This window comes from Esox lucius, chromosome 7 (assembly GCF_011004845.1).
Source record: "Esox lucius isolate fEsoLuc1 chromosome 7, fEsoLuc1.pri, whole genome shotgun sequence".
Classification (NCBI taxonomy): domain Eukaryota; kingdom Metazoa; phylum Chordata; class Actinopteri; order Esociformes; family Esocidae; genus Esox; species Esox lucius.
The window spans coordinates 43417878-43443672 of NC_047575.1; the positions used below are offsets into that span (position 1 = coordinate 43417878).

The window sequence follows — 25795 nt, forward strand, 5'->3', positions numbered from 1 at the left end:
GGAGTTCACTGTTCGGTGAGCTAACAATCCGTCTAGGATGATGGAAGCTACACACAAACATCACCTTTGGCAATGAACTGCTGGTTTATGTTCATGTACCTCACAAATCCTGTTCATGTAGTATGTTATCAAAACACATTTCTTTCTGATGGGTCCTTTTTCACGCTTGGCCCCTGTAGACTGGCCCGACATTCATCTGTAGCGTTTTGACAGTCATTTGGAGACATTTATGTCCCTTTGTGTACCGAAGTGTGAGAGAAAGACACGAGGATGGAGTTCTTGGCAGCTGGATAAAGTCTTCTCACCGACACACAGGACATTTATCCTGGCTTGTTGTCAGTGGTCTTTTTCCCTCTCTTCTGTTCCTTCCCTTAGCACAGATGATGTTTTGTTGGGTTTTTTTGGAAGCTGTGGTTGGTCTATTATCACATCCAGTACCATAGTCTGGTTCGGTTAGGCTACGGAGTCTTCTGCCTTTAGTGATATGATGCGTTGGAGTGTGCCAGGAAGGAGTCCGGTACAGCCATGTACGGTTAGGGAGGAGGTCTCTTCCTGGTGACCAGGGGGGCATCAGCAATCCCCTAGCCAGCAAGGTAAAGCATCTGCTTTTTATGCCTGACCAAGGTGTTTATCCTTAGTTTTTCCCCATATAATTGCTGTAACTGAAAACGAGACGTGTTCTTGCCTGGTATTATGAGGGCAGGAAAGAGAAAAGCTAATACCAATCACTTCTATGGACACTTGCTCTCTTCTTATCCTCTTAGATACTGTAAGCAGAAACTCCAGTAGAAATCCGTCCACACTCTGTTTTCAACCCTGGTTTGCTGAGAAGTGTTTGACCTAGTTAACAGTGATGGTCACAAAGTGATGTTCTCTGCCTTTGACTGTCATGATGTTAAGTGTTCTCAAATGCTAATTCTGTTTAATCCCCTCCCTTGTGTTCGGTTTATATCTCCTGGCTACCTTGTCGTCCATCTGTGTTAGTTGAGACTGTCGCTGGCAACACTGACGCTCTTCCTCCTCTTCCTCCTCTTCCTCACAGATCATGATCGAGTTCTGCCCCGGAGGTGCGGTGGATGCCATTATGCTAGGTACGGTGAACGGCGTACTGGGGGGGGGGGGCTCGGTGGTGCTTTGCAATGTGTAGCAAATTCCTCCCAACACAGTTGCCATTAGTTCCCAGCCTTGCCGTGTGACGTTTCGGGTTCCTCACCTGAGGGGCCCATTGCCTGGGCCCTGTGGCCCTTAAGGATATTGCTTTATTATTCAAGGATTAGTGAACAGGCCCAAGTGATGTCACATTGCAATGGGCCGGCAGCTGTCGCGAAGCACTAGGGTCAGACAGAGAGGAGACGGGCACTGTGGGAAATACCCCTGCGCTGTTTTCCTTCCATAATCCAGCCTCTCCTACTGCAGCCTCTGGCCCCAAATACAGCTAACCAAACAGAGTAGAGAAGACCCGGTTTAGCATGTAAATGTTTTTTCAAAGCTGATTTCCACTCTCCAGGCCGTCATGGGGCAGTCCTCTACGGGTGCCCTAGTAAAACCGCCTTGTCCGGGGGGCGGGGTGGTCTGTTACCAGTAAAGATGTGTTGTGTTATTTTCCCTGGTTTTATGTGAAACCTTTGTTATTGTTGTAAGTAAAAGTGGTGTCAGTTCTCCTGACTTGAGTCCTCCTCTGTCACCAGAGCTGGACCGGGGTCTGATGGAGCCCCAGATCAAGGTGATCTGCAGGCAGATGTTGGAGGCTCTGGTCTATCTGCACAGCATGAAGATTATCCACAGAGACCTGAAGGCTGGAAACATCCTCCTCACCCTGGAGGGAGATATCAAGCTAGGTAAGTGCTACAGTGTTATACCCATATAATGTACTCTTCCGCTAGAACAATGGGTCCATCTGTTTCCAAAACAATAAGAATCACTGTTGTTCTTGAATCTTCAATGATATCACAAGAGTAAACCATTCCCGGTAACACTAGAAGAGCCAAGAGTGTCAATGTTGACTCAAAACAAATGAACCTTTTTATGGTTCTGCCCCTTTCGGCTGTCCCCCCTCCACCAAAATATAGAAGCTGCCCTGTTCGCCTAATATCTACTGTGATAACTGGCTTGAAACTAAACCTAAAGCGTACTGAAACTCAGTCCCACATAACAACAGATAATACACATGCATGCTGGGGGAGTTGATGAGCATGTAAAAGCGCGTCAAACCTGCTGATATAATTGCTGATTTGTGGAGGAGGAACAGGTGGGCAGATGCCTCTGGAGCTGAGCCCATAAAACCTGTGCCATCAGCAAGCAAGTTGTTTTGTGGGAGGTGTTGCAAGTAGGACCAAGGGCAGGTGAGATCCAGCTGATGCCGGTGCCTGAAGATGCATGCCATCCTGTAGCACAAATACTGTCCAGGTAGACGACAAGGGAGTTCCTTGTTTATTTTCACTTTCTTTGCATATTAAAATTTTATTTATGATGTCAGTTTTAGGACAGTATATCAAAACATACGCAGACAATCATTTTACTTGGATTACATTGACCCTCCTAACAACTACAAACAAACACTCCCCGATAATCTTCAAGATCAACATGAATTCCTGCTCTTTGGATTCTTCTGCATGCTATTACATGAGCAGTCTGTCAAATGTTTAGAAAATCCTTTCCTGGATCAGCTGATTTGGACAGATAATCTCCTTATGTAACTAAACAGCTTGACTTCTATGATCCATAATGACTGAACCGCCCCTTTGATGATGATATGTAGTTTTGTTTCGTTCATCATGGTGTTGTTGCTCTTCCTGATTTTGTGAATTAATTTGCATCATTTGGAATGTGTGCGTTCCAACTTGTGACAGGGAGATACTGGATGTTAAGAATGACAACGTCTTCCAGGTGGTGTTTTGTGTCCCATTTATTTCTGATGATTACGGGAAGAAAATGTAAACGTAGTTTAGACATTTTGATTGTATTTGTAAATTTTTACTAAATGTGTGTCCATGTTCCCCTTTTAATCTATTTACCTGAATGGGTAACTGGTGTCCACTACAGAAAATCTAGTTGGTCCTGGTGTTTGTAGAAATAACCTTATAGCCTGCAGTAACAAACTAATTTACTTGTTGGTGTTCTGTTACGTAAAGCATGAGCATTAAAATGTGTCCAATTAAATCTTAATGTATCCCTGCATTCAATTATTCCCTGAGAACAATGCTGTTGTCCAGCCTGTTCTTGAACTATTTTGATTAATTCTCCAGGCCAGTCTTTAGACATGTTTATTGGTCCCATTGTCTTTGGAAAGAGTTGCTGTTACCTGCTGAAGAAGCAGATCATGACGAATCACATGAATGTTACAGAAAAACAATCAGCCCACTTTGTCCTTCGCAGAGGCATCTCAGAAGAATCTTATGAGATGTGGGATAGCAGCATTCTAAAAAAGCCCTTTTTACATCAGCAGTTGTCACAGTGCTTTTACACAACGCCCGGCCTGAAACCCAAAGGGGCAAATAAGTGCCTAGGAAAAACTCCCTAAGAAACCTAGAGAGGACCCAGGCTCAGTGGGGTGACCAGTCCTCTTCTGGCTGTGCCGGGTAATAATCCTGTTGTCAGGTGAGGTCATTAAGTAAGACTGACGATTAAAATCATGGATGCCTCTTTACCCAGAGCCTCTGACGGGAAAGTGCCCATATAAGGCTTAGGTGTACCGTGCTTTTTCTGGCGTGTCATATGTCAAGCTAGTCTGTAATCCATTTTTTGCTTAATGCTTTTTAATCTATAGATTTGGATTGTTTGGACCTGTTCCACAGCTTGAAAGTGTTAATAAACATGGTGTCTTAGTGTTAATAAACCATGGTGGTGCTTAGCCACACAGATGGGAGAAGTTTGCCCCCCCATTGTATTTTTTTTTTCAATTCTTTCACCTATCATTGGAAATACAATGAACCCTAAAGAATTCCTCATGTATTTTTAAATAAATCTGGCTGCTCTGCTTTTTCAGGTTTTAAGAAGCTTACAGATCGACAATTGTCCAGGGAACTTTACTGATGTCGTTTGGTCTCATCACAGACTATCACTGGTCAGATCCTGGGGACACACATGCAGCTTAACCAGAAACACCATCTCTTTGTCCCTGTCCATGTTCATCTGGTCATGCTTCTGACCTGGACTAGGTTTAATAGACTCTGGACTCAGCCCACATACATTTATTAATTATTACAATTTGTACTGTTAATGTTCACCAGGCACAGCCATAAGAGGATTGGTTACCCCTCTGAGCCTGGTTCCTTTCTAGGTTTCTTCCTACATTTCGGCTTTCTTAGAGAATTTTTCCTAGCCACTGAAATTCAAGACTATTGTTGTTTGCACCTTGGGGTTTAAAGCCGGGTGTTTTGTAAAAGCAATTTGTGAAAATTGCTGATGTTAAAAGGTCTTTGTAAATACATTTTATTGATTGATTGATTTGTTGTATCTGGAGAATTTGAAGGGTTTTGGGGGGATTTAATGCTGGTGCCGTAAATTAAATCTGTCAGCTCTGTCTCCTCTGTGATGTCACGGCTGTTTCATGGTCCTCTTCCCCCAGAATGAAGGCAGGATGTTAGGATGCTGGCCTGTCAGTCATTTTCCCTGGAAAGACACTGAAGTTTCAAAACCATTTTAACTTCCCTGTTTTCTGTCTCCATGGTTGCAGCGGATTTTGGCGTGTCGGCGAAAAATACCAAAACCCTGCAAAGAAGGGACTCTTTTATAGGAACACCTTACTGGTGAGTACCTACGGTAGAATGACGTGCACATTACCCCTGGGTAGGTGGGACTGACACTGGTTGTCTCCGGTCAGAAAGGAGTGAACTCTTAGGGCAGTGAGATGGAATTGAGGATGTGACCAGGATATTAATGATTTGTAGTCCTATCAAGTTCATTATTGCATTACACAACAGTTAACCTTTTCCCTTTTAGCACACTAGCTTATTTTATAACCGTAGTCCCTGAAAAAGGTAAAGAGTAAGTGCAGCGCAACATTTGACATGTAGCACGAATGTAGACAAAGCATCGCAGAATAAAGCCTCAGAATACAAGACAGAAACATTCCCGTTTATGACTTCATGTTAAGAATCTCCTTCCTGTGCCCATTGCACCTGGTGAACCGGTTCTCCGTTCTGCTTGAAATCATAATGCATAATAACATTCCTTACAGTATTGCTCACTCATTGTGGTTAGATCATAGTCTTACAAGGCTCTTGTAAAAGCAGACATTTCTTGGTGTGGTTCCCTGGACCTTGTGCTCTAGCTTGGCCCACTTGGCCCTGCAATAATTGTGATTGGGTTTAAGTTAACTATTGACCTGAGCTGTTGACAATGTAATCTAGGATGGCTCCTCAGTCAACCAGCGCAGATACAACACAAGTTTCTATAGGTTCATGAATAAGTGCTGAGATGTCTCTGTCAGTGTCAGGTCAAGCAGTGCTCTTTCTCCCAGTGATGTAATGTGACACTTTTGAATGTAAGCAAATACTTGATAGGCACTGATTGAACCAAAGTATGCCTGCTATCCACTTGGTCAGTAAACATAGCTGAACCCAAATTGTGTTGACAGATAGATCTTATGATAGATGTGTGTGTGTGTGTGTGTGTGTGTGTGTGTGTGTTAGGAATGTTAGCTCTTTCTTGCGTCTGACATAATGCGAAGCAGTGATCACAATGAGGGACATTCTCTCCAAAATGTTAAGCCCTTTACTTGGTTGTATTCTAGGATGGCACCAGAGGTGGTCATGTGTGAGACCATGAAGGACGCTCCATATGACTACAAGGCTGACATCTGGTCCCTGGGCATCACCCTGATCGAGCTGGCCCAGATTGAGCCCCCCCACCACGAACTCAACCCCATGAGGGTTCTGCTGAAGATAGCCAAGTCTGAGCCCCCTACCCTGGAGCTGCCCAACAAGTGGTGGGTACCATAGAGACAAGATGAGGGTCCCTCATGTCTCCCATAGGGGGAAGAGAGGGGAGAAAGGCAGGAAGAGAACGCTGTGATTGGTTTACAGGGCCATCGCTAATAATTTAGATAAGACGTCTTGAGCCGTAGGCCAAAAGCTGGTGTGGCCACTTTGCGTTTACGAGGCTGTGTCATTTCTAATCAGTTGTTTATGAAGTGCCCCGTTCCATGGTTTAGCAGATGTGAGAGCAGGGTCTTGTTCCATCTAGAAGCTAACAGCTATGCTCCAGTTAAATAGAGCACTGCTAATGAAAGCCTCATTTGTCTATGGAAATATAGCTGTGTTTCAAACAATGGATGCCCAAGCAGCTCCGCCCAATGTGTGACACTCTGAAATCTCTTCCTATCTAGGCTCAGTCTGCCTTTTTGAGTTATTCAGTCAAATAACCCCCTCCAGCCTCCTCTGACCCCAACCAGCCCACATTCACCTCCTCCTCTGACCCCAACCAGCCCACATTCACCTCCTCCTCTGACCCCCACCAGCCCACATTCACCTCCTCCTCTGACCCCCACCAACCCACATTCACCTCCTCCTCTGACCCCCACCAGCCCACATTCACCTCCTCCTCTGACCCCCACCAGCCCACATTCACCTCCTCCTCTGACCCCAACCAGCCCACATTCACCTCCTCCTCTGACCCCCACCAGCCCACATTCACCTCCTTCTCTGACCCCCACCAGCCCACATTCATCTCCTCCTCTGACCCCAACCAGCCCACATTCACCTCCTCCTCTGACCCCCACCAGCCCACATTCACCTCCTCCTCTGACCCTCACCAGCCCACATTCACCTCTTCATCTGAAACCCACCAGGCCACATTCACCTCCTCCTCTGACCCTCACCAGCCCACATTCACATCCTCCTCTGACCCTCACCAGCCCACATTCACCTCCTCCTCTGACCCCCACCAGCCCACATTCACCTCCTCCTCTGACCCTCACCAGCCCACATTCACCTCTTCATCTGAAACCCACCAGGCCACATTCCCCTTCTCCTCTGACCCCCACCAGCCCACAGTCCGCTCCTACTCGTTGATTAATATCCCCTGCATTCTGTGTTTTTAAGGTCACCGGAGTTCAATGATTTCCTGAAAATGGCGTTGGATAAGAATCCAGAGAGTCGACCAACTGCTGCCCAGCTCTTGGAGGTGAGCTGTTCTCAGTCACAGTTTGCGGTCCACCTCGGCCTTTTTTCTGATTAAGGGCCCTCTCCTTATCCCACTAAGTCCCAATCTTATCCAACCCTACGCCACCCTTTTCAGACATGAAAACAAATGGTGCGATGATCCGATAGGCATGTGAGCGTCACCATACAGAGGGCATTGTGGGGCGGGGGAAGAGTGTGGAATGAGACTAGGAGTCTATTAAAACGTTGGAGCTGTGGCTTCCTGTCTGGGTCCCACGGCAGACACAAACGCTAGCAATTTGCATTCCTGTTTCCTGTGCGGGCCGCTCCGGGACTTGTCTGTACTCCCTCCACCCATGACCAGTTAGGGACGGCCGGGAATCCCGGCCCAAAGCCTTCTGGGAAATCAGAGCTTTGCTCTCTTGGCTTGGATCTGTCGTTACTCTGGTATTATTGAGTTAGTTGTTGATGGTGACTGGTGGCCTTACGTCATGATGGGGCCCTGGGGAGGAGGTCGAAGGCCATGTTGCGGATCACCAATTGATAGAGACTGGAAGTCCCATTGTTGAAGGTCAGTTTAATTATATGCATTATGTGAAAGCTTGGACAGTGGCCATGTGCTACAGCAACATCAGCAATGTACAGCACACGCCGGTCGCTCTAGCTGTAAGTCTGTTCTGTCATGTTCCAGATGGGGATTGGTATGGACAAAACCAGGTGACTTAAGTGTCATAACATGCCATGCCTGTGGATCTGGCGGGAACCGTCTGGCTCTAACCACGGATCGATGATCGTGTTACCCGAGACGAAACCCTAACCCGCCCGTTTTGTTCGGTCTCCACCTCTGTGTTGCCTGCTGAAGCCGGACAGACACGCGGGCCATGTGGTTTAGACCGAAGCATTTCACCCCACACCAACTCTACTACCCCCCCCCCCCCCCCCCACTCATACACACTGATCCCACATACATCTGAAGGGGTGTTAAGAGGGCCTGAGCCTCAGCCGGATCAAGCATGACTGGGAGCTATTGTTGTTCAATCTGTTTTGCTTGTGACGGCTGACTTAGCGGTGGCGGTGGCGGTCCGGGGTTAGCGTAGCGGTGGCGGTCCGGGGTTAGCGTGGCGGTGGCGGTCCGGGGTTAGCGTGGCGGTGGCGGTCCGCGCTTAGCGTAGCGGTGGCGGTCCGGGATTAGCGTAGCGGTGGCGGTCCGGGGTTAGCGTAGCGGTGGCTGACCGGGGTTAGCGTAGCGGTGGCTAGCGGTCCGGGGTTAGATGTCCTTGTAAACATACTGACGTTTAAGGAGAGAATTGATAACGGTATGCACTCAGGATTCCAGTCAGGAGGATCAGAACATTTGTATAAGTTGGGTTTTCTACTAACCCCTCTAGTTGGGTTTTCTGGACTGTTAAATCTTGTATGAACAGGACATGATGTTCAGCACAGCATGAACAACACCTGTGGTTTCTGATAGGTTGCTTACGTGATGTGTTGTTTTATTTTGGCCTTTTGGCTTCAGTTCTGTACGTCCTGACAAGGTATTTAAAATGCTTCTCACTGCTTTCGTTGAAACCTCAGACACTACGCTGTTTTGTTAAAAGTACAGCACTTAGCCTGGCTGTTTTACTCCTGTCCTGTGTGAAAACTGGCACTCTTGTTTTCCCCTGACTCATTGTTGACTTGATGAATTTTCTGTCATTGGAGATGTTAAAAGCTATCGCTAATGGCTAAGGCTAGCCACGGACACAGGTAGTCCAGAGGGTCTTCCCTGGCTGTTAGCATTGCCAGCTGGGCCAATTCAATTACCCATGGTGCAAATCACCTGAATAATAGATGTCTTGCTCTTATCTTTGCTGCTCTTACCTATTCACAGCCTTGTTTGTGACTGTCAAATCATCTCTCTGCCGGCTTCTATTCATATACTCGTTTTCAGTTGTTCCTCTTCTTTTTCTTTTTCTTTTTCTTTTTTTTAAAGGAAGCAATTATGCAAGCAAGTTTCTTTATATGGCAAATTCATATATAGAAGCAAATCAATGTGCTTTGCAAACAAAAAAATTTAAAAATACAATAGCATAATAAGAAAACAGAATAAGAAAATATAAATAAAATAAAATGGGCTAAAAACACAGGAAGCTATAAAAGCTGTAAGGCTAAATAGTGCAGTTAAGTTTAAGTGCTCAGTCATAGGCGCATGAAAAGAGCAGTGTTTTTAGCCTGGGTTTAAAAATTGATACGTTAGGGACACGTCTAAGATCTTCTGGTAGATTATTCATTTGTGTGCAGCAAAACTGTTAAACGCAGCTTGACCATGTTTAGTTTGGACAATGGCTGTTTTTTTAAGATGATATAATTCTGTTTTGGTGACCTCTTTGATATAACTGTTAAATTTGAGGTCTGAGTCTATCAGACCACAAAGTTTAGGCCCTTGGTCCCTGTTTTTTAGGGCCTGAGAATCCAGCTCTTTACTAATACTAGTTATTTTATTTGCCAATAATATATGTTCTTTATGTTGCCAAACACAATCTGTTTTAGCCCTTGTTTAATTGTAGACAATGTTGGTTAATCCAGGTATTTATGCTCTGATCTGGGAAATTGGTCTAATAAACCCATGAGGATTTGGGGTAATCAACTGTTCATTTCTTGACCCGGCTGAGCTCAGGCTTTGGTGGCAGTCCTGCTTCTGTTCAGAGACAGCTGTGTTGGATGCAGGTGGCAGATTGTGTCTGCCTGCAGTGAAAGTCCCTCCTTCCTGTTGTTTGCTTTCCATGCCTCCGGTCTATCAGCCATTGTTGTGTGGTTGTAACGCGGTTGTCCTGACCGCTCTCTCCCTCCCCCCAGCACCCCTTTGTCAGCTCAGTGAAGACCAACAGACCCCTGCGAGAGCTGGTTGCCGAGGCCAAGGCTGAAGTCATGGAGGAAATAGAGGACAATCGGGAGGATGGAGAGGAGGACGACGCGGCCGAGCTCAACATCACGGCGGTAGGAGCCTTTAACTGCTGACCCTCTGCCCTGTGTCTCTGGCCCCAGAACCCCTCTCCTGTTCTCCCTCAAGTCCACATTCCCTACAATCATAACCTTCTCTGTCTTCGTTGTTTCATTAAGTCCTTGCTTTAATAGACCACAGTTAACATCCTCTATGTCCAGGGCCTGAGTACTGAATAGGAGTTTATTAAGTGTGTATCCTCTAAGTCCAGGGCCTGAGTACTGAGTAGTAACATAACATCCACTGTTGGCACTTTGTATTTCCAGTGACTTTTCGTTTGATCGTTTCTGCTCCCTACGCCCCGGGAATCTGTGGCTTCCTCCGCTTCAATGCGTTTGGTCTGTCGATCTGCCTGGGGAGGGTATTGCCTGAGCAGGGGAGGGGTTCAGGACTGTGTCTGTGTTTGTAGAAGGGGCACGCACTGAGACGAGAGCGGTGGACCTGTGTGCACGCACCTCCTCATATGTATTTCTAATATCCAAAAACCTGAACGAAGATGCAAGCTTGCTAAACGAGCTCCATTGTAAATCGTTTTTAGTACGGGGCTAGGTCTAGGTCTCTGGGGAAGCCCTAAAACATATTTTTAGATGAATGTTTAGAACATTGAAACCGTTCTAGTTGTTTCTGTCTAGGAGTAATTCTGGTTCAGAGGAATTGGCTTAGTGTTTGAGTACAGGGAGAAAGGACAAATCAGAGGTCTCCACTGACTTGAACAAAAGAATAGAATCCTACCCCCCCCACCCCCCTTGTCCGTAGTTAAAAATAGTTGCTGTTTTCCTGTATATTGTCACAAATATCACCTTACCGCTTTTTGTGAACTTCAATATTTTTCTGTTTAACTCAGTCCTTTTACATGTCTCACCCTGACTCTAAATATTAGGCCATACAAAGTAAATTTGCTGTTTAAAAAATCTTCATAATAAAAGTTATCGCTTAACATCCGTTAAAGAATTTAGTTTGTATGGCCTTCCTTACAAACAGTGTTATCAAAATATACCAAACATTATCATAGTCTATTTTTTTTTTATTAGAAAAATTCTGGGTGGTGACCATTTCAATAAATCATGTTCTTATATAGACCTGAGGCCATTTCGGGTGAGCCATTTTTGGTGAGAATTTGCATTGGTCCTGATTATTGCGTCGCATAACCTTAGCTCATCAGTATAGTCAGCTGTCTGTCCTGGCCTCTAGTCTTCTAAAAAAAAAAAAAACTGCGCAATTTATTTTTACACTCTGCTGACTGACCCTCGGTGCTAACAAACACACAAACACACACACGCACGCACGCCAAAATTGTGCTTTCTGCTCAGGAAATCTCAGAAAACGTCCTGAGAGCATAGCTTTCAGGAAACCTCGGTCATCCTACAAATGCTCACAGGAAGTGACTGCATCGACCGTGTGGACAAGCAGCGTGGCGGTGTATGTGTGTTGTCCAAATGTGTAGGTCGTAGTCCGTCATCTCAGGGTCTGATCAGCCAGCCACTTCCCCCTGCTATTAATAGCTGTAGATCATATCTGCTGTCGTTTTCAGAGGAGCCATTAGAAAAGGCCGGCCGTGGTCGTAAAGTTGATGACATGTTTGCTTTCCGCTCTGAGGAGACTCTCTACGCTCGGCCCACGCTACATCAGCAGCGTGCGCACCTTTTTATTACCGGTGTGTGTTATTTAAGCAATAACGCACAGCAGGTCTTGATAGATGACCAATATACCACAACTAAGGGCTTTTCCTATGACAAGTTGATGTGTTGGCCATATACCACGCCCTCTCGTTCTGCACAGATTAGTGGAAATATGTTTTGTCATGCCCTTTATATACGGCCTCATATACCACAGCTTCTATCTAATCAGCATGCATGGTCCAAACCGCCCAGTTTATATCGCTGATTGCATACTTATCTCAGGTGCTTGGAGCAGAGGAGGGAAGTGCAGTAGGAGCTTAAAAACGAACAGCTGCCTTCCTTCAGACAGTAACCCCTGTCAACGCCTGTGGTGTGAAGCCGAGAAAGCTTCAGCATTGGGACTTCTAAGACTATTAGGCATTAGGGCTGAGTCCATTTCATTTGGATGGTTTTAGAGGGATTACTTTCATCACAGGCCCTGAGAGGGCTTCTGGGTTAAAGGAGTAGGGAACAGAAGGCCTGGTGCCTTTCATGCCTAACGATGTTGCTCCTCTCCACAGCCTCCTGGCAAGGAGCCTTCCCAGACCAGTCAGACCAGCCTGGAAGGAGACATTCCCCATGACCCCCCATCCAAAACCCCCGTGAGGCCGCCCCGCGCGGCGGACAACCAGGCGGCGGAGCGACAGCTCGCCGACGAGGGCATCAGCATCACGGACTCAGACAAGCTGGAGAGGGAGGCCCCCGGCAAGACCGCCTCCAGCTCTGACTCGGGCATCGAGGACGGGAAGAGCACGCCCACCTCGGACGAGGGCAAGCCCGTGGACACCCTTGAGGGGGAGAACCCGCCCTCGCTCGGCCGCCCCTTGGCCCTCGAGGAACCGGAGGTGGCCGGAGGCCAGGTGGAGACGGCAGAGGAGGAGGGCAGCAGCGGCCCAGGGCCCACAAGCGGCCACGCCCCCGACCCCGTTTCTCCGCCCACGGACAGGGCCTCCACGGGGTCTAATCTAGACAACCTGATGCCCCACCACAATGCTAACGGGAGGATCTCCAAGAGTTACTCCGACGCAGGCAGTATGTCTGAGAGCATGGACATCAGCCTCAACCTGTCAGGAGACATGTCAGTCAACAGGGACAGCGGGTCCATCTGCCCCCGGGTGGTGAGTCTTCCCAGTCTGAATTCCCTTCAGGATTACCCCCGGTGTTTTCACCAGGTTGATTCAGGGCTTTAATACTATATTACATATTATGGTTATAGAAGTGTTAGTATTATAATTATTATTTATGATCATATCCACCTCCCAAATCCAGTGCTTCAGACACGTCAAACTGTGACTGGATGAGCCTTCTGGGATGTTCCCAGGTGTCAGTTTACAGGGGAATTAAATGGTTAACTCTGGGCGTGGTTAACTGTTGATAACAGAGAGCTTCAGCCTGAGGGCAACCGCCCTTCTTGAAAATTACTGAAATTTTTTGTCAAACTGGTTGAACCAAGCTTCTGAAGAGAAGAGTGGCAGTGTGACTGGGCCAGTGGGGCTGTTCTGACAACGTCATACATCCTGACTGAGATTCCGGCGGTGACGGTAGGAGAGGAGACCAACTATATCATGACTCCTCTTGAAGGAATGGCCCGGGCTCGTCCCCTGGTTTGTGTAACGTTGTGGTCTGCCCTGTGGGTGGGTGCTGAAAACAAAGAACAACATGTTTTAAAGTGGCAATGAGCCAGTTGAAACAATAACAAGCATCATCCCCGAACCGCTTTTGGTTTGAAAAAAAAAAACAAAAAAAAAAACGTGAGGGCGTTTGTTTGAGTTTAGAGAGCTTTGTCTACACAGTGGAGTTTCAGGCTCATAGCTGGTTTAAGTATGATGAGAGGCATGGAGTGTTTCTCCATCAGAAATCCCAGGTCACGTGTGTTGGCCATGTCATCACAACGCTGGCTAGCTAATGTATAACTGTCGGCTCAAACTGTTCAAATCAGATCACCCTCCTTCAGTATATATTAGAATTTAAGATGCATTTACTTTCAGATGGTTGAGATTATGACAGTTTCGGCTAAATTTGAAAATGTATTTTTTCACTTACTATTGACGTGTGAAACCCCGAACATATTTTTAAAGTATAAGATTATTTTAAAAACTCCAAATGTGCCTTTTAAAATACCCCTAACCTGCATTCATGCATTTTATCTAAGTCCCAGTACACTGGAACAAAGATGCGTTTCTAGCAAAAGAGGCTCGGAAATGGAATCCAACTGTTGTCCTCTGGGAAGTGGGAACATCCATCCCTTAATACCAAGTCTGTTTGATCTAATGTGACTCAATTGTACATTCATTATGACCAACGCCTTTTTGTCTTAAGCTCTATTCAGCATTCAGCAGTGTGGACGGCCTTTCTATGCGGCCATTGTTGGCGGGGTAGCTTCTGGTGGTTTATAGACTGGCAGTTGCTGGAATTCTATTCATTGTTGGACTTGTGTGTGTTCCGTTGGGGAGATGATTTTTTTCCAGAACAGATTACTCAGCAGCTAATGTGCCACTAGGCTAGATGAATGGGAGATCTGTGTTAGACGGTGACATTCTGAGGCGGTCCACAGGAGGGATGGAAAGGAGGACCAGGGCTTTATGAATGGAGGTATATAACGGAGGGAGGCCCCAGCTTAACCGCTGCTGCCCTGCAGCCTCCAAGGCAAACAGAGCCCACTGTGGATGTGTGCTCTCTTTATCTCACACACACACACACACACACACACATACACACACACACAAGCAGATGTTAGCGCCCACATGTCATCACACACGGAGTCTCTGTCAGTGTTACAAGCATGGCTCCGTCGTGTTTACTTTCTTGGTGAGCGTTGTGAAGAAACGTGTTTGCTCAGCTGTCCCGTTTACACTCTGTATCTATCCGGAATCCGCTTTGACAATACCCGTTACAGTAGCCGTGTCACCCAGGATCATGCTACTCTTCCTGGGCGTAGGTGGGTGTGTGGGTCCACCGCTGAGACCAGGTTTGAACCAGTGGCCTTGGTACTGGGGGATGAGATCTGGTGTCATTAAGGCAATCTCTCCCCACACAGCAGAGAAATTATAGAGGAAGTCTCTCGGCCGGATCCCTCGACTCTTACTGTTACTTTCCTGTCAACTGGCCGGCTGTCCAGGCTTTTAAGACTCCCTGGTATGTTGTCATCCTGTACCTGGAAATGAGCATAAAGCACCGTGGATTTCCAGATAAAAAGAAAATCTGTGACAGTGGAAAGGTCATTGTGGCCGTCATCTAAGCATGACACTGTTCCTCCCCAAATCACACGCTCTCTCTTTCTTCCAGGACTCTCGCTTCTCCAAGAAGACGTTGAAGCGCACCAGGAAGTTTGTCATTGATGGCGTTGAGGTCAGCGTGACCACATCCAAGATTATCAGTGATGATGAGAAGAAAGATGAAGAGATGAGGTTTCTCAGGCAAGTCATACTGCTTCCTGGAAAACCCTTTTGTTTTCTTCCTCAATTGAGGTCTGGAAAAAAGGGCCGGGTCTACTACTCTGTATAAAAAACCTCTCTACTACTTCTCTCTGTATATGAGAATCTTTGATGTACTGTGTTGTTGAATGCCTTGGCAGAGTACAGGTGCCTCTAAAGTAAACAGTCTGTTTTCATGTGGATCTTTGCCCTTTCAGATCAGGACAGTAACACACCGCGCAGCTAGACTTTATTTGAAAATAATCTGGATGGAAAATAAGAAATTTGTCCATTGTCCAAGAATGTGACAATGGACATATTTAGATTGTGACTCAGTGTTCCTCAAGTGTAGTATGGAAAATCGTATATTCCTTACAGATTAATTAATGATGATGAACAGCGTTGAAATACTGTAACAGTGCCGAAGTCCCTCACATTTGACGCCACATTTTTGTTTTTCAAATTAAATTTACCATCCTTACAGAACATATTTACTTTACTTAACATACAGATGTCTGTAGGTTTTGAACCTGAGTAGTGATCATTTTGGAGTTCTAAGACCCTCAGCCAGTAGTGTTTTATCAGTGCCATCTAGTGGTCATGAAGTGACACCACACGCTGTGTTGGTCCATAAGCTCAGCATTTTGTCCAGACACAGTGGCTAGTGGTGACTGATTTATTACCTGGCTGTCAGATCCCTCATCTAAAAGCACTGTGTGTTGGGAGTCATAGGGAATGAGGGAGCAAGACTTTTCCCATGAACCCTCTTCTCAATTTTGAGAATGTGTCCCACTCTGACCTTTGATAAGAAAGGATCCGTTGTATCATGGTTCTTGTACTGATTCCATCTACAATGCTTTGACTATTTACTTGATGTACAGTTATTTGCCTTTGTGTTTAACTGCCTGAAAGTTCAGTATGTGGAGATAAAGACCTACGACAGTAGGCGCATTTCAACTGATATTTGAGGTGTCTCTGTGTGTGTGTGTCTCTGTGTGTGTGTGTGTGTGTGTGTGTGTGTGTGTCTCTGTGTGTGTGTGTGTCTCTGTGTGTGTGTGTGTGTGTGTGTGTGTGTGTCTGTGTGCGTGCAGGCGCCAGGAGCTGCGCGACCTGCGTCTCCTGCAGAAGGAGGAGCATCGTGCTCAGGCGTTGCTCAACACTAAGCTGGAGGTTCAGAAGGACCAGATGCAGCGGCGCTTTGACCAGGAGATGAACGTAGGTCTTCACAGCAGCACACACCCCAAACACAACACCCATAGATACAAATGCCCACAACAGACGCACGCACACACACACACACACACACACACACAGTGCATTTGTGCACTGATCGAGGCCTCAGGCACACACCACACACCAGTCTTTCCCTTGCCAGCAACGCCCCTCCCTGGCCGCCTGGATGGCTGTGGTTATGGGTTCTTATGGCAGGTCTGTTCCATTTAAAGCTAAATTCCCTTCTCCGGTTCTCTCAGGCAAAGAAGAAGTACTATGACACAGAGCTTGAGAACCTTGAGAAGGCCCAGAAGCAGACCATTGAGAGGATGGAGACGGAGCACGCTGTGAAACTCCGGGATGAGACCAAGCGAATCCGCTCAGAACAGGAGCGCGATTACAGCAAGTTCCAGGAGCAGCTGAGGCTGAAGAAGAAGGAGGTGAGAGTGGTGTGCATTGATCTGTGTGTGTGTGTTCCAATGTGAGCTTACATTTGAATGGATCATTGGTATTAAGTCCATGGATTTCATGCTAAACTTTCCAGTTGAAGAATGAAGTTGACAAGCTTCCCAGGAAGATACGGAAAGATACCATGAAACAGAGAATGAACTCCTTCACACAGATGAAAGATACCGAGGTAAACCAAGGCTGATTCCTGTCACCGATTACCTCTGGTCCATGTGCTGCTATACTATAATGACACATTAATGTCCCACACTCGCTGTTCCCTTTGATTTCAGGAGCAGACCTTCCTGTTGACCCAGAAGGAACACCTGGACATGACACTGAAGAGGATCATTTCCGATAACAAAAGGGAGATCTCGGAGACCGAGAGGAAGTGTCTTACAAAGAAACAGGAACTGGTTAGAGGTACGAACAAACATCTGTTTTCTGAAATACAGAATTTCAGGGGAGCTCTTGTGACAGTTGCTTGTCCCTTCACAGAGCAGCTAACTCCCTGAGATCTCTTAAAGGCATATTTCTTTATCAGTTAAGGCTTTTTTTTTAACTCTGCAGATGTCATATTTGATGGGGTCTCCCTGTTATCTGTCCTAACCCCACCATCAATATGATAGCCCTATTCATCCCATATGGATTCAATGTGCACCATATGCAGTATCCAAACCCCTCCAGGTGATGACATCCTAATTCAGCTCTGATAAAGCACCTGGGTGGCCTTGTAGCAACATCTCTAGGTTGGGAATGACCAAGTGCAGCTAGCAATGGCTGCTGAAAGTCTCTGAACCTTCTTCAAACTTCACAGTCAGACATGCAGTGCAAGCGGTATCTGTGGGGCTGTCGCAATTATTACGATTGCCTGATTGCAATTATTTGAGCCAGATCAAAATAATTTTTTGCGCTATATTTAGATTCCAAAATCATGTTTCCAATCTGAATAAGGGCGTTTTACTCTGATGTTAGAAACGAATACCATGCGAATTATGTCCGTTTTAATCAGATATGATGTCTGGCCCACGGGGGGCGCTACAGCGTTCCACAGCTATGCGGAAAGTTGCAGGCGCAGATCATTTACAGAAAGTAATATTTTTCTTCAGTGTGTTTAAACCCAGTTTAGAACCGTTTTGCAATACAAAGTTGTGTAATTTCATAACGTTATTAGTTAATTGACAAACGAGTTTCAGTTGCCTACTTGTCGTATCACCTCTGATCGACAAAAGAAAACACAAGCGTGTGTAAAATATTGAAAAGAATATTGTAAGTCGAATTTTGTGATTTCCGTCCATGTTTTCTAATTAGATAATCCACATTCAAATGCATATATGCAAATATCTGTTGTCCCACTGCATATTTAGGCCTACGTTTTAAAATAAAATTGTCATTTTTAATGGAATTAATGAAATGAGCTTTCAAACACGTTTTGCAATGTTAGGAAGTCCTACATGATAGTTTTAGAATGAGCTATTTCAAATAACTAGCCTATAATAAAGTGTAGGAGAGCGAGAGGTGAAATGTTTACGATGCCCATGAATGTGTCATTGTCATTGGAGCAATCGTTAACGACATGGATTTAGTTGTAGTTCCAATACGACTGCATTGCTCTGGGCGCATTTTCGTTTTACGCCAAATGAAGCAATTATGTGGAGGAGTCGGATTGTCGGATTTGCCCCAGAAAGGTGGCGATCAAAAGCGGAAACACCACAATTCTGAAAAACCATCTCCGGTTTACCGTGTGTATTCTTACAATAGTGTTAGGCTTACACTATAGTAGTGGCATAAAATTAACAGTATAGATCATTAAGTAATTAATTGCAATTATTTGTGTGAATAATCGTCAACTAAGATGTCATAATCGTGACAGCCCTAGGTATCTGTAAGTTCATTGTATTATAAAAAAGAAGAAAAGTTTCAAACCTGAAAGAACATCCTTCAACTCTCTCCATCCTTAGTGGCGCTCAGGCAGTATTTACAATCGCTCACCGTAGCTAGGTCAGTCTAACTTCCTGACATGAGAGTAGCACTTTGTCTCTCTTAACTGCTTTAAAATATCATATCATTTCTGTTTGTTCTTGTTGATCCTCAGAAAGGGAAGCTACCATCTGGGACCTTGAGGAGAAGAACCTTCATGAAAAGCACCAGTTGCTTAAACAGCAGCTGAAGGACCAGTATTTCCTCCAACGGCATCAGCTGCTCAAGAAACACGAGAAGGTGCAGTAATCCTGCCTTTGGGGCTGGGAAAGGAACCCGCTGTAGATCTCTGGGGTGAACTTGTATGACCATCTAATCCCAAAAAAACTGATGACCTTTACATAATGTGTGCGCGCGTACACATACTCATCACTGTAAAAATCTAGGTTTGGATGATCTCAAAATTACTACCGTGGATGGTTCTGTTATAGAATGTGTTTTCTTCCACAAATACCTTGGGATCTGGTTAGATGACAAGCGGTTGTTTAAAAAAACATGTCAGAACCGATTAACAACTTAAGGATTAGAATCGGTTTGTTTTATAGAAACAAATCATCCCAGTCTAGAAAATGAATTTGTGCATAACATTTAATGTCAGTATTCAATTATGGTGATGTGCTGTGTATGTATGATTCCTCTTCAGTATTGATACCCCTTGTTTGGTTCTGGCTCTTTTGCAGAATAATAATGGACCCAAGTCAGGGGGAGAAGCATTGTTGTTTTTTCACAAAATATAGTACATGTCTTTCCTAGATGTTGAGCCTTCTTTCCATCTTTCCTTTGTCTTTCCAGATGTCTCTGTGCTTCTCCAAATGACTTTGTCTTGAAAAGAACATTTATACTAGTCCAACTTATAACACATCCCCTCCACTATCTGGCTATGCAATGTATTTTCCAACCCCCCTACAATCTTGTATAGTGTCCATTGTTTTTGGATCCACACACAGGGTTTATGGACAGGGTGTGTGGTGTAGTGAGCATCACATGTTCAACCGTTGTCCTTCGTGCAGTTTCCAAGACAGAAGGAAAATGGCACATTTTTGCAAAGCAACATTCCTGTGTTTTCTCCTACAAAAGTATAGAACTAAAATACACCTATATTATCAGGAAAATACATGCTTTCTCAGACCCTGGATTCAGGCGATCGTGAAGCCAAGCGCGTTATTACTTACACGTCATTGTCTCTAATACACTTTGATTGGGCCGTGCCCCATATTGACAAATGTTGTTAAAAACATTGGTGCCTATAGGACAGTTTAATAGTCTGATATATTGCCTTTGCTTTTCTTAATGTTTGTGGGTCATATTGGTTTTGTTAGGTTTCCTTTTTTCTTATAAAGTATCTTCAACTCTTAGAGAGACCTAGGTCAGCTCGATTTCCCTGTTTAAATTAAGGTTAAAATAGGTATGCACGCATCATAATCTGTGCCTGTTACTGCCCCACCAGGAGCAAGAGCAGATGCAGTGCTACAACCAGCGGATGATTGAGCTGCTGAAGGGCAGGCAGCAGCAGGAGAAAGGCCGCATGCCCAAGATCCAGCGCAGCGAGGGCAAGACCCGCATGGTCATGTTCAAGAAGAGCCTCCGCATCAACTCCACAGGCAGCGCCGCGGAGGACCGGGAGAAAATCAAACAGGTACCACTGGACAGCTTCGTAGCAAGCAAGCGAGTGTATTTGTATAGCACAATTCATACATAGAAGCAATTCAATGTGCTTTAGAAAGAAAAATGAAAAATATAAAAATACAATAGCATAAAAACAAATACTCGAATAAAAACATCAGAACAACATCATAAATTGTGGAATAAGAAAATAGAAACAGGAAATAAAACGGGATAAAAACACAGGAAGCTATAAAAGCTGTAAAGCTAAACAGTGTGGTTAAGTGTAAGCGCTCAGTCATAGACACGTGAAAAGTGAAGTGTTTGAAACCTGGATTTAAAAATGCATACGTTTGGGGCACGTCTAAGATCCTCTGGTAGTTTATTCCAGTTGTGTGCAGCATAACTGCTAAACGCAGCTTCTCCATGTTTAGTTTGGACTCTGAGCTCTACTACCTGACTTGAATTCATTGATCCCTGATCAGTTTATATTCTTCAAACATATCAGAAATGTATTTCGGGGCCTAAACCATTCAGTGATTTATACACTAAAAGCGCCGCTTTAAAATATATTCTGCAGCTGACTGGAAGCCAGTGCAAAGATTTAAGAACCGGAGTGATGTGCTCTGTTCTCTTGGTCCTGGTTAACATTCTAGTAACAGCATTCTGAATGAACTGCAGCTGTTTTACCGTTTTTTTAAGATGATGGAATGCTCTTTTAGTGACTGCTTTGATATGACTGTTAAATGTGAGGTCTGAGTCTATCATAACACCAAGATTACGCACTTTGTCCCTGGTTTTTAGTGGAGATAGGGAGGTCGGAGGTTAATGCAAACCAGCAATACAGACTCTGTGCTGTGATAAAGCACTGCTCTGATGCATCTCTTTGAACGTTAATGTCCAAAACGTTGTGCAGGTGACAGGAGCTGAATAGTCAGTGGCCACGTTATTCGGTACACCTTTCAGGTTGGACCGCGGTTTGCCTTAAGAACGGCCTGACTTCACACATTCGTGTCGCCAACCACCTCATCACAGAGGTGCTTTGTTGGCAGGGTACTCTAGGCCATTGGAGCAAATCAAAGTCACTGTATGTGGACCCAGCGTAAGACGAGGATCACAGTCCTGCAGGTGTATGCATTTCAAAATGGATTCATGTTTAGCAACTATGCTAAGATACGCTGTGGCTTTCAGATGATGCTTACTGGTAGTACAGGGCCTGTATTACGTGTCGAGAAGGTTGTAACTTTGGCAGGATGGATTCAAGGCAGGAGGGATTCATGCGGTTTATTAAAAAGAAATGTTGACCTAATCATAAGCAAGACACACCAGGACGTTTTAATCAGACCAGACAATCTTCCCAATCCCAACCATTCCGGCATCCCATTTTGGTGATCACATGTCTGTCCACTATAGCCTCACCTTCCTGTTCTTAGCTGACAGGAGTGGAACCCAGCGTCTTCTGCCCATCCGCGTCATGGTTTGACCAGGGTTCGCTTTGACCAGGGTTCGCGTTGACCGGGGTTTCCGGCCAACAATTTGGCACTGTGAATCATATCACGGTCAAAGTCGCTTAGATCACGCGTCTTCCCAATTCTGTTTGTTCAAACAACAGCTAAACATTACCATGTCTGTAGGTGTACACAGTATGTTTAGTTGCAGGCACATGATTTGCTGTTTGGCTCTTTGGATTAACGTCCATCTCCCTTCCCCCCTGCCCAGTTTGCCCAGCAGGAGGAAAAGCGTCAGAAGGCAGAACGTACGCACCAGCAGCAGAAGCACGAAAGCCAGATGAGGGACATGGTGGCCCAGTGTGAGGGCAACGTCAGGGAGCTCCAGCAGCTCCAGGTGATGAAAGCTCCAGGATAACCCTCCACAAAACACCTCCATCTGCACCATCCTCCTCCACAAAACACCTCCATCTGCACCATCCTCCTCCACAAAACTCCTCTATCTGCACCATCCACCTCCACAAAACACCTCTATCTGCACCATCCACCTCCACAAAACACCTCCATCTGCACCATCCACCTCCACATAACACCTCCATCTGCACCCTCCACATAACACCTCCATCTGCAACATCCACCTCCACAAAACACCTCCATCTGCACCATCCACCTCCACAAAACACCTCCATCTGCACCATCCACCTCCACATAACACCTCCATCTGCACCATCCACCTCCATAAAACGCCTCTATATGCACCATCCACCTCCACAAAACGCCTCCATCTGCACCATCCACCTCCACATAACGCCTCCATCTGCACCATCCACCTCCACATAACACCTCCATCTGCACCATCCACCTCCACATAACACCTCTATCTGCACCATCCACCTCCACAAAACACCTCTATCTGCACCATCCACCTCCACAAAACACCTCTATCTGCACCATCCACCTCCACAAAACACCTCCATCTGCACCATCCACCTCCACAAAACACCTCCATCTGCACCATCCACCTCCACATAACACCTCCATCTGCACCATCCACTTTCGTTTCCGTCCCTCCATTTCTGTCTCTCTGTGTCTTTCTCTCCATGTCCTTCAATGACAAAACACATTACCCAGTGGGGATGTCAAGCTTTACATGCATAGTATTGTTTGGACACTAACTGTTTTGTGGTGTGTTTGTGTGTGTGTTTGTTTGCACAGAATGAGAAGTGCCACTTGCTGATTGAGAATGAGACTCAGAGGCTCAAGTCTCTGGATGAACAGCATAACCACCAGCTGAAAGACTGGAAGGAGCAGCTCAAGCCAAGGAAAATGGTACCAGACCTCGATCCCACAGACTCTGATTGGTCCTAGAATGTTAAAGATGCAGGCTGTGATTTCTTTTGGCCACTCATTGTAAAAGTGGCACTGTCGAACCCAAAAGGTTCCCAGAGGAGCATGTACTATCTCACGTATGTGGCGATTTTTTTGCCGTGTGTCATCAAAACCACTGGCTTTCCAATTTGGAATTTCTTTGCCTGAATATGATAGTGATTCTATTTCTAGATTATGAACATATAAACCACTTATTAAACATCTTGCCCAAAATGTATGGTGAAATGTCCCAGACTGCATCTTTAATATAGAAGAGTAATTAACTTAGGTTTGAATGTTAACTAGATTTCAGTTGTTGCCATAATTAATTGAGATTTAAGCTGCTTTCCTTGTCTCACTCCTGCTGTCTTTTCCCCACATCCCTCCTCTTCACTCTCTTCTTATCCCTCCATCTGTCTCATGTCTGTCTCTCCCTCCCTGTCTCCTGCAGGCTCTAGAGGAGGAGTTGAATCAGAGGAAAAGAGACCAAGAAGCCTTTTTCAAGATGAGTGAAGAATCAGAGTTCCTGAACCCCAGCTCCTCAAACAAAGTCACCAAGTTCCTTCCGTACTCAGATTCCTCCACCACATAGCCAGGCATCTCTCCCTCCAAACACCCCCCCCCCCACGTCATGGGACAGCCCTAACCCCTCCAACACACACCATGACCCCCCTGAAGGACAACTGTTGATTGCCTCTGTCTCATCAGATTGCACATAGTCCTCTCGTCATCTGTCATTTTTAACAAATATGTTTTAAAGTCCTGTTTATAGTATTTTATCATTTGCATAACCCCCAAAGGTTAGTTATGGTCTGATTTTCTTGGACGCCACGTGTGCATCAGGCTGCTTAATAATGCAGCGTTTTCTTTGTAATTGTCAGTGGTTCACTGTGCCCAATAAGCTGATCCTAACATACTGTACAGTTAGGCTGAAGGGGGCGAGGCCTCCCATGTCCCGAAGGGGGCGAGGCCTCCCATGTCCCGAAGAGGGCGAGGAGGCAAGCCAGCGTTTAAGGTGCAATGTGTAAAAGAATCAATAAGCACTTTTGTTTCACTGCAATATCTGTCGTCTTCCCCAGAGTCATGTAATGATCACGCCCAAAGATGGTAATACCAAGACTCTCTTCATTGCCCTTGTGTGCCTTGGCTCGACAGACTTTTTGTTCACACCACACGTTTTTGTTTAGAACATTGATTCTGTATATCGAGTTGCCAAATCTGTTGCCAAAACAAATTATTCTTGTTTGGTTTATTTTTTTTACATTTGTGTTTTACTAATGTGTTTAAAAGAGCCGAGCATTCAGTTTATGATAGTGAATTAATAGAATTCACACTGAAATCAGTTTTCTGCACTGTACTTAGCAAAACACTTTCACTAAGAGATCTGATCGTTTATGGAATGAAAGATCTGAAAGTTAATTTGACCCTTTTTGATTTTGGATGATTTCGCTGAGAAGAACTTAAAATCAATGAATATATTTCGGAAACAGTTGTCATCCAATTTGTTTATGTTGCTTTTAATTCAAAGTTTGAAGAACAATTTTTTGGGGTTGAGATTTTAATGATTTAGGGATGACTAGGTTGTGACTCAATTAAGTGTTAGAATGTCTCTGACATGTTTATTTCTGTGCAGCATTTTTACTGTAAAGGCGATACTAGGGCTCTGGATGGGAATTAAGTAAGCCAGAGTACTGTTGTCTTTGAAGGAATCTTAAGAAATATGTGGAGGTTTTGAATGAACATGTTTTAATAGAGTTATTATTGATTGTTTAAATGCACTGTCTGCTAACCAAAGTGCAATGTCATGTTCTTTAAACAGAGGTTTTTCCTCCACCAAATGTGCCTTTTGTTGCTATTTTAGGCATTTAGTAGACGGATCACATTTTCATGGTTCGATTGAGTTAAATAAAGAAATATACTTTTTTGCAGTTAATCATGTTACTTTTGCAAATGGTGCATGGTTTCTGTCCAGCTCGACCTGTTAAATGTTATCAGGTCAACTGTCAGGTACAGCCTACTCTCCTCTGTCCGACTCCTACTTTCACAAGATGTATTTTAATTAGTTTTTATGTGATTCTCTTAATTTCTGTTCGTACCTGTATATAAACTTTATTTGTAAGGGGCATCAGTGAATGTGACTGTTCAGCAGAAGGAACCACTGTTGTATGTAAGTCTAATAAAATGCACATTTTCTGTTTACTTCACAAGCAAGTTGTAATTTTTTATAGGATATGCAGTACTTGACTAATTCTCAAATGTTACTAAATTACAAATGGAACATTGACATGTGGTTTTAATTGATATTTTAAACAGTATGAGTATTCCCTGTACTATGGAATCGTGTAGACAGCAATGTTTTTTTCTATCCAGCACAAATCCTAAGACATGTGGTTAGAGACGCGGACTACCGAACGACAGGTCCTGCATTCGACTCCCGTCACAGTCAAAACACTTTATACCTATATATACAGGACAGACAAAAGCTTTGCTAGCTACAACCTTCAGTAGCTATGTTGTAGGAAGCCTAAAATACACTGAACCCAATTATAAATGCAAGTTAAAAGACAAGAGAATGGTGTCGTCA

The 25795-nt window shown here is 44.9% G+C and overlaps 1 protein-coding gene across 1 annotated transcript in view; it reads left to right on the top strand.

Moving 5' to 3' along the window:
* The window catches only part of stk10 (serine/threonine kinase 10), a 41182-nt gene extending 15764 nt beyond the window's left edge, over window positions 1–25418 (top strand). The window contains exons 3-19 of the mRNA XM_013134735.4: window positions 1043–1091; window positions 1689–1838; window positions 4676–4748; window positions 5735–5929; window positions 7044–7125; window positions 9939–10079; window positions 12263–12859; window positions 15027–15157; window positions 16246–16369; window positions 16627–16806; window positions 16911–17003; window positions 17107–17236; window positions 18909–19033; window positions 20241–20429; window positions 22115–22240; window positions 23059–23172; window positions 23663–25418. Of these exons, the coding sequence (XP_012990189.2) occupies window positions 1043–1091; window positions 1689–1838; window positions 4676–4748; window positions 5735–5929; window positions 7044–7125; window positions 9939–10079; window positions 12263–12859; window positions 15027–15157; window positions 16246–16369; window positions 16627–16806; window positions 16911–17003; window positions 17107–17236; window positions 18909–19033; window positions 20241–20429; window positions 22115–22240; window positions 23059–23172; window positions 23663–23803 (2640 nt within the window). The 3' untranslated portion in view covers window positions 23804–25418. The remainder of the gene's footprint in view (window positions 1–1042; window positions 1092–1688; window positions 1839–4675; window positions 4749–5734; window positions 5930–7043; window positions 7126–9938; window positions 10080–12262; window positions 12860–15026; window positions 15158–16245; window positions 16370–16626; window positions 16807–16910; window positions 17004–17106; window positions 17237–18908; window positions 19034–20240; window positions 20430–22114; window positions 22241–23058; window positions 23173–23662) is intronic.
* The last annotated feature ends 377 nt before the right edge of the window (window positions 25419–25795 follow it).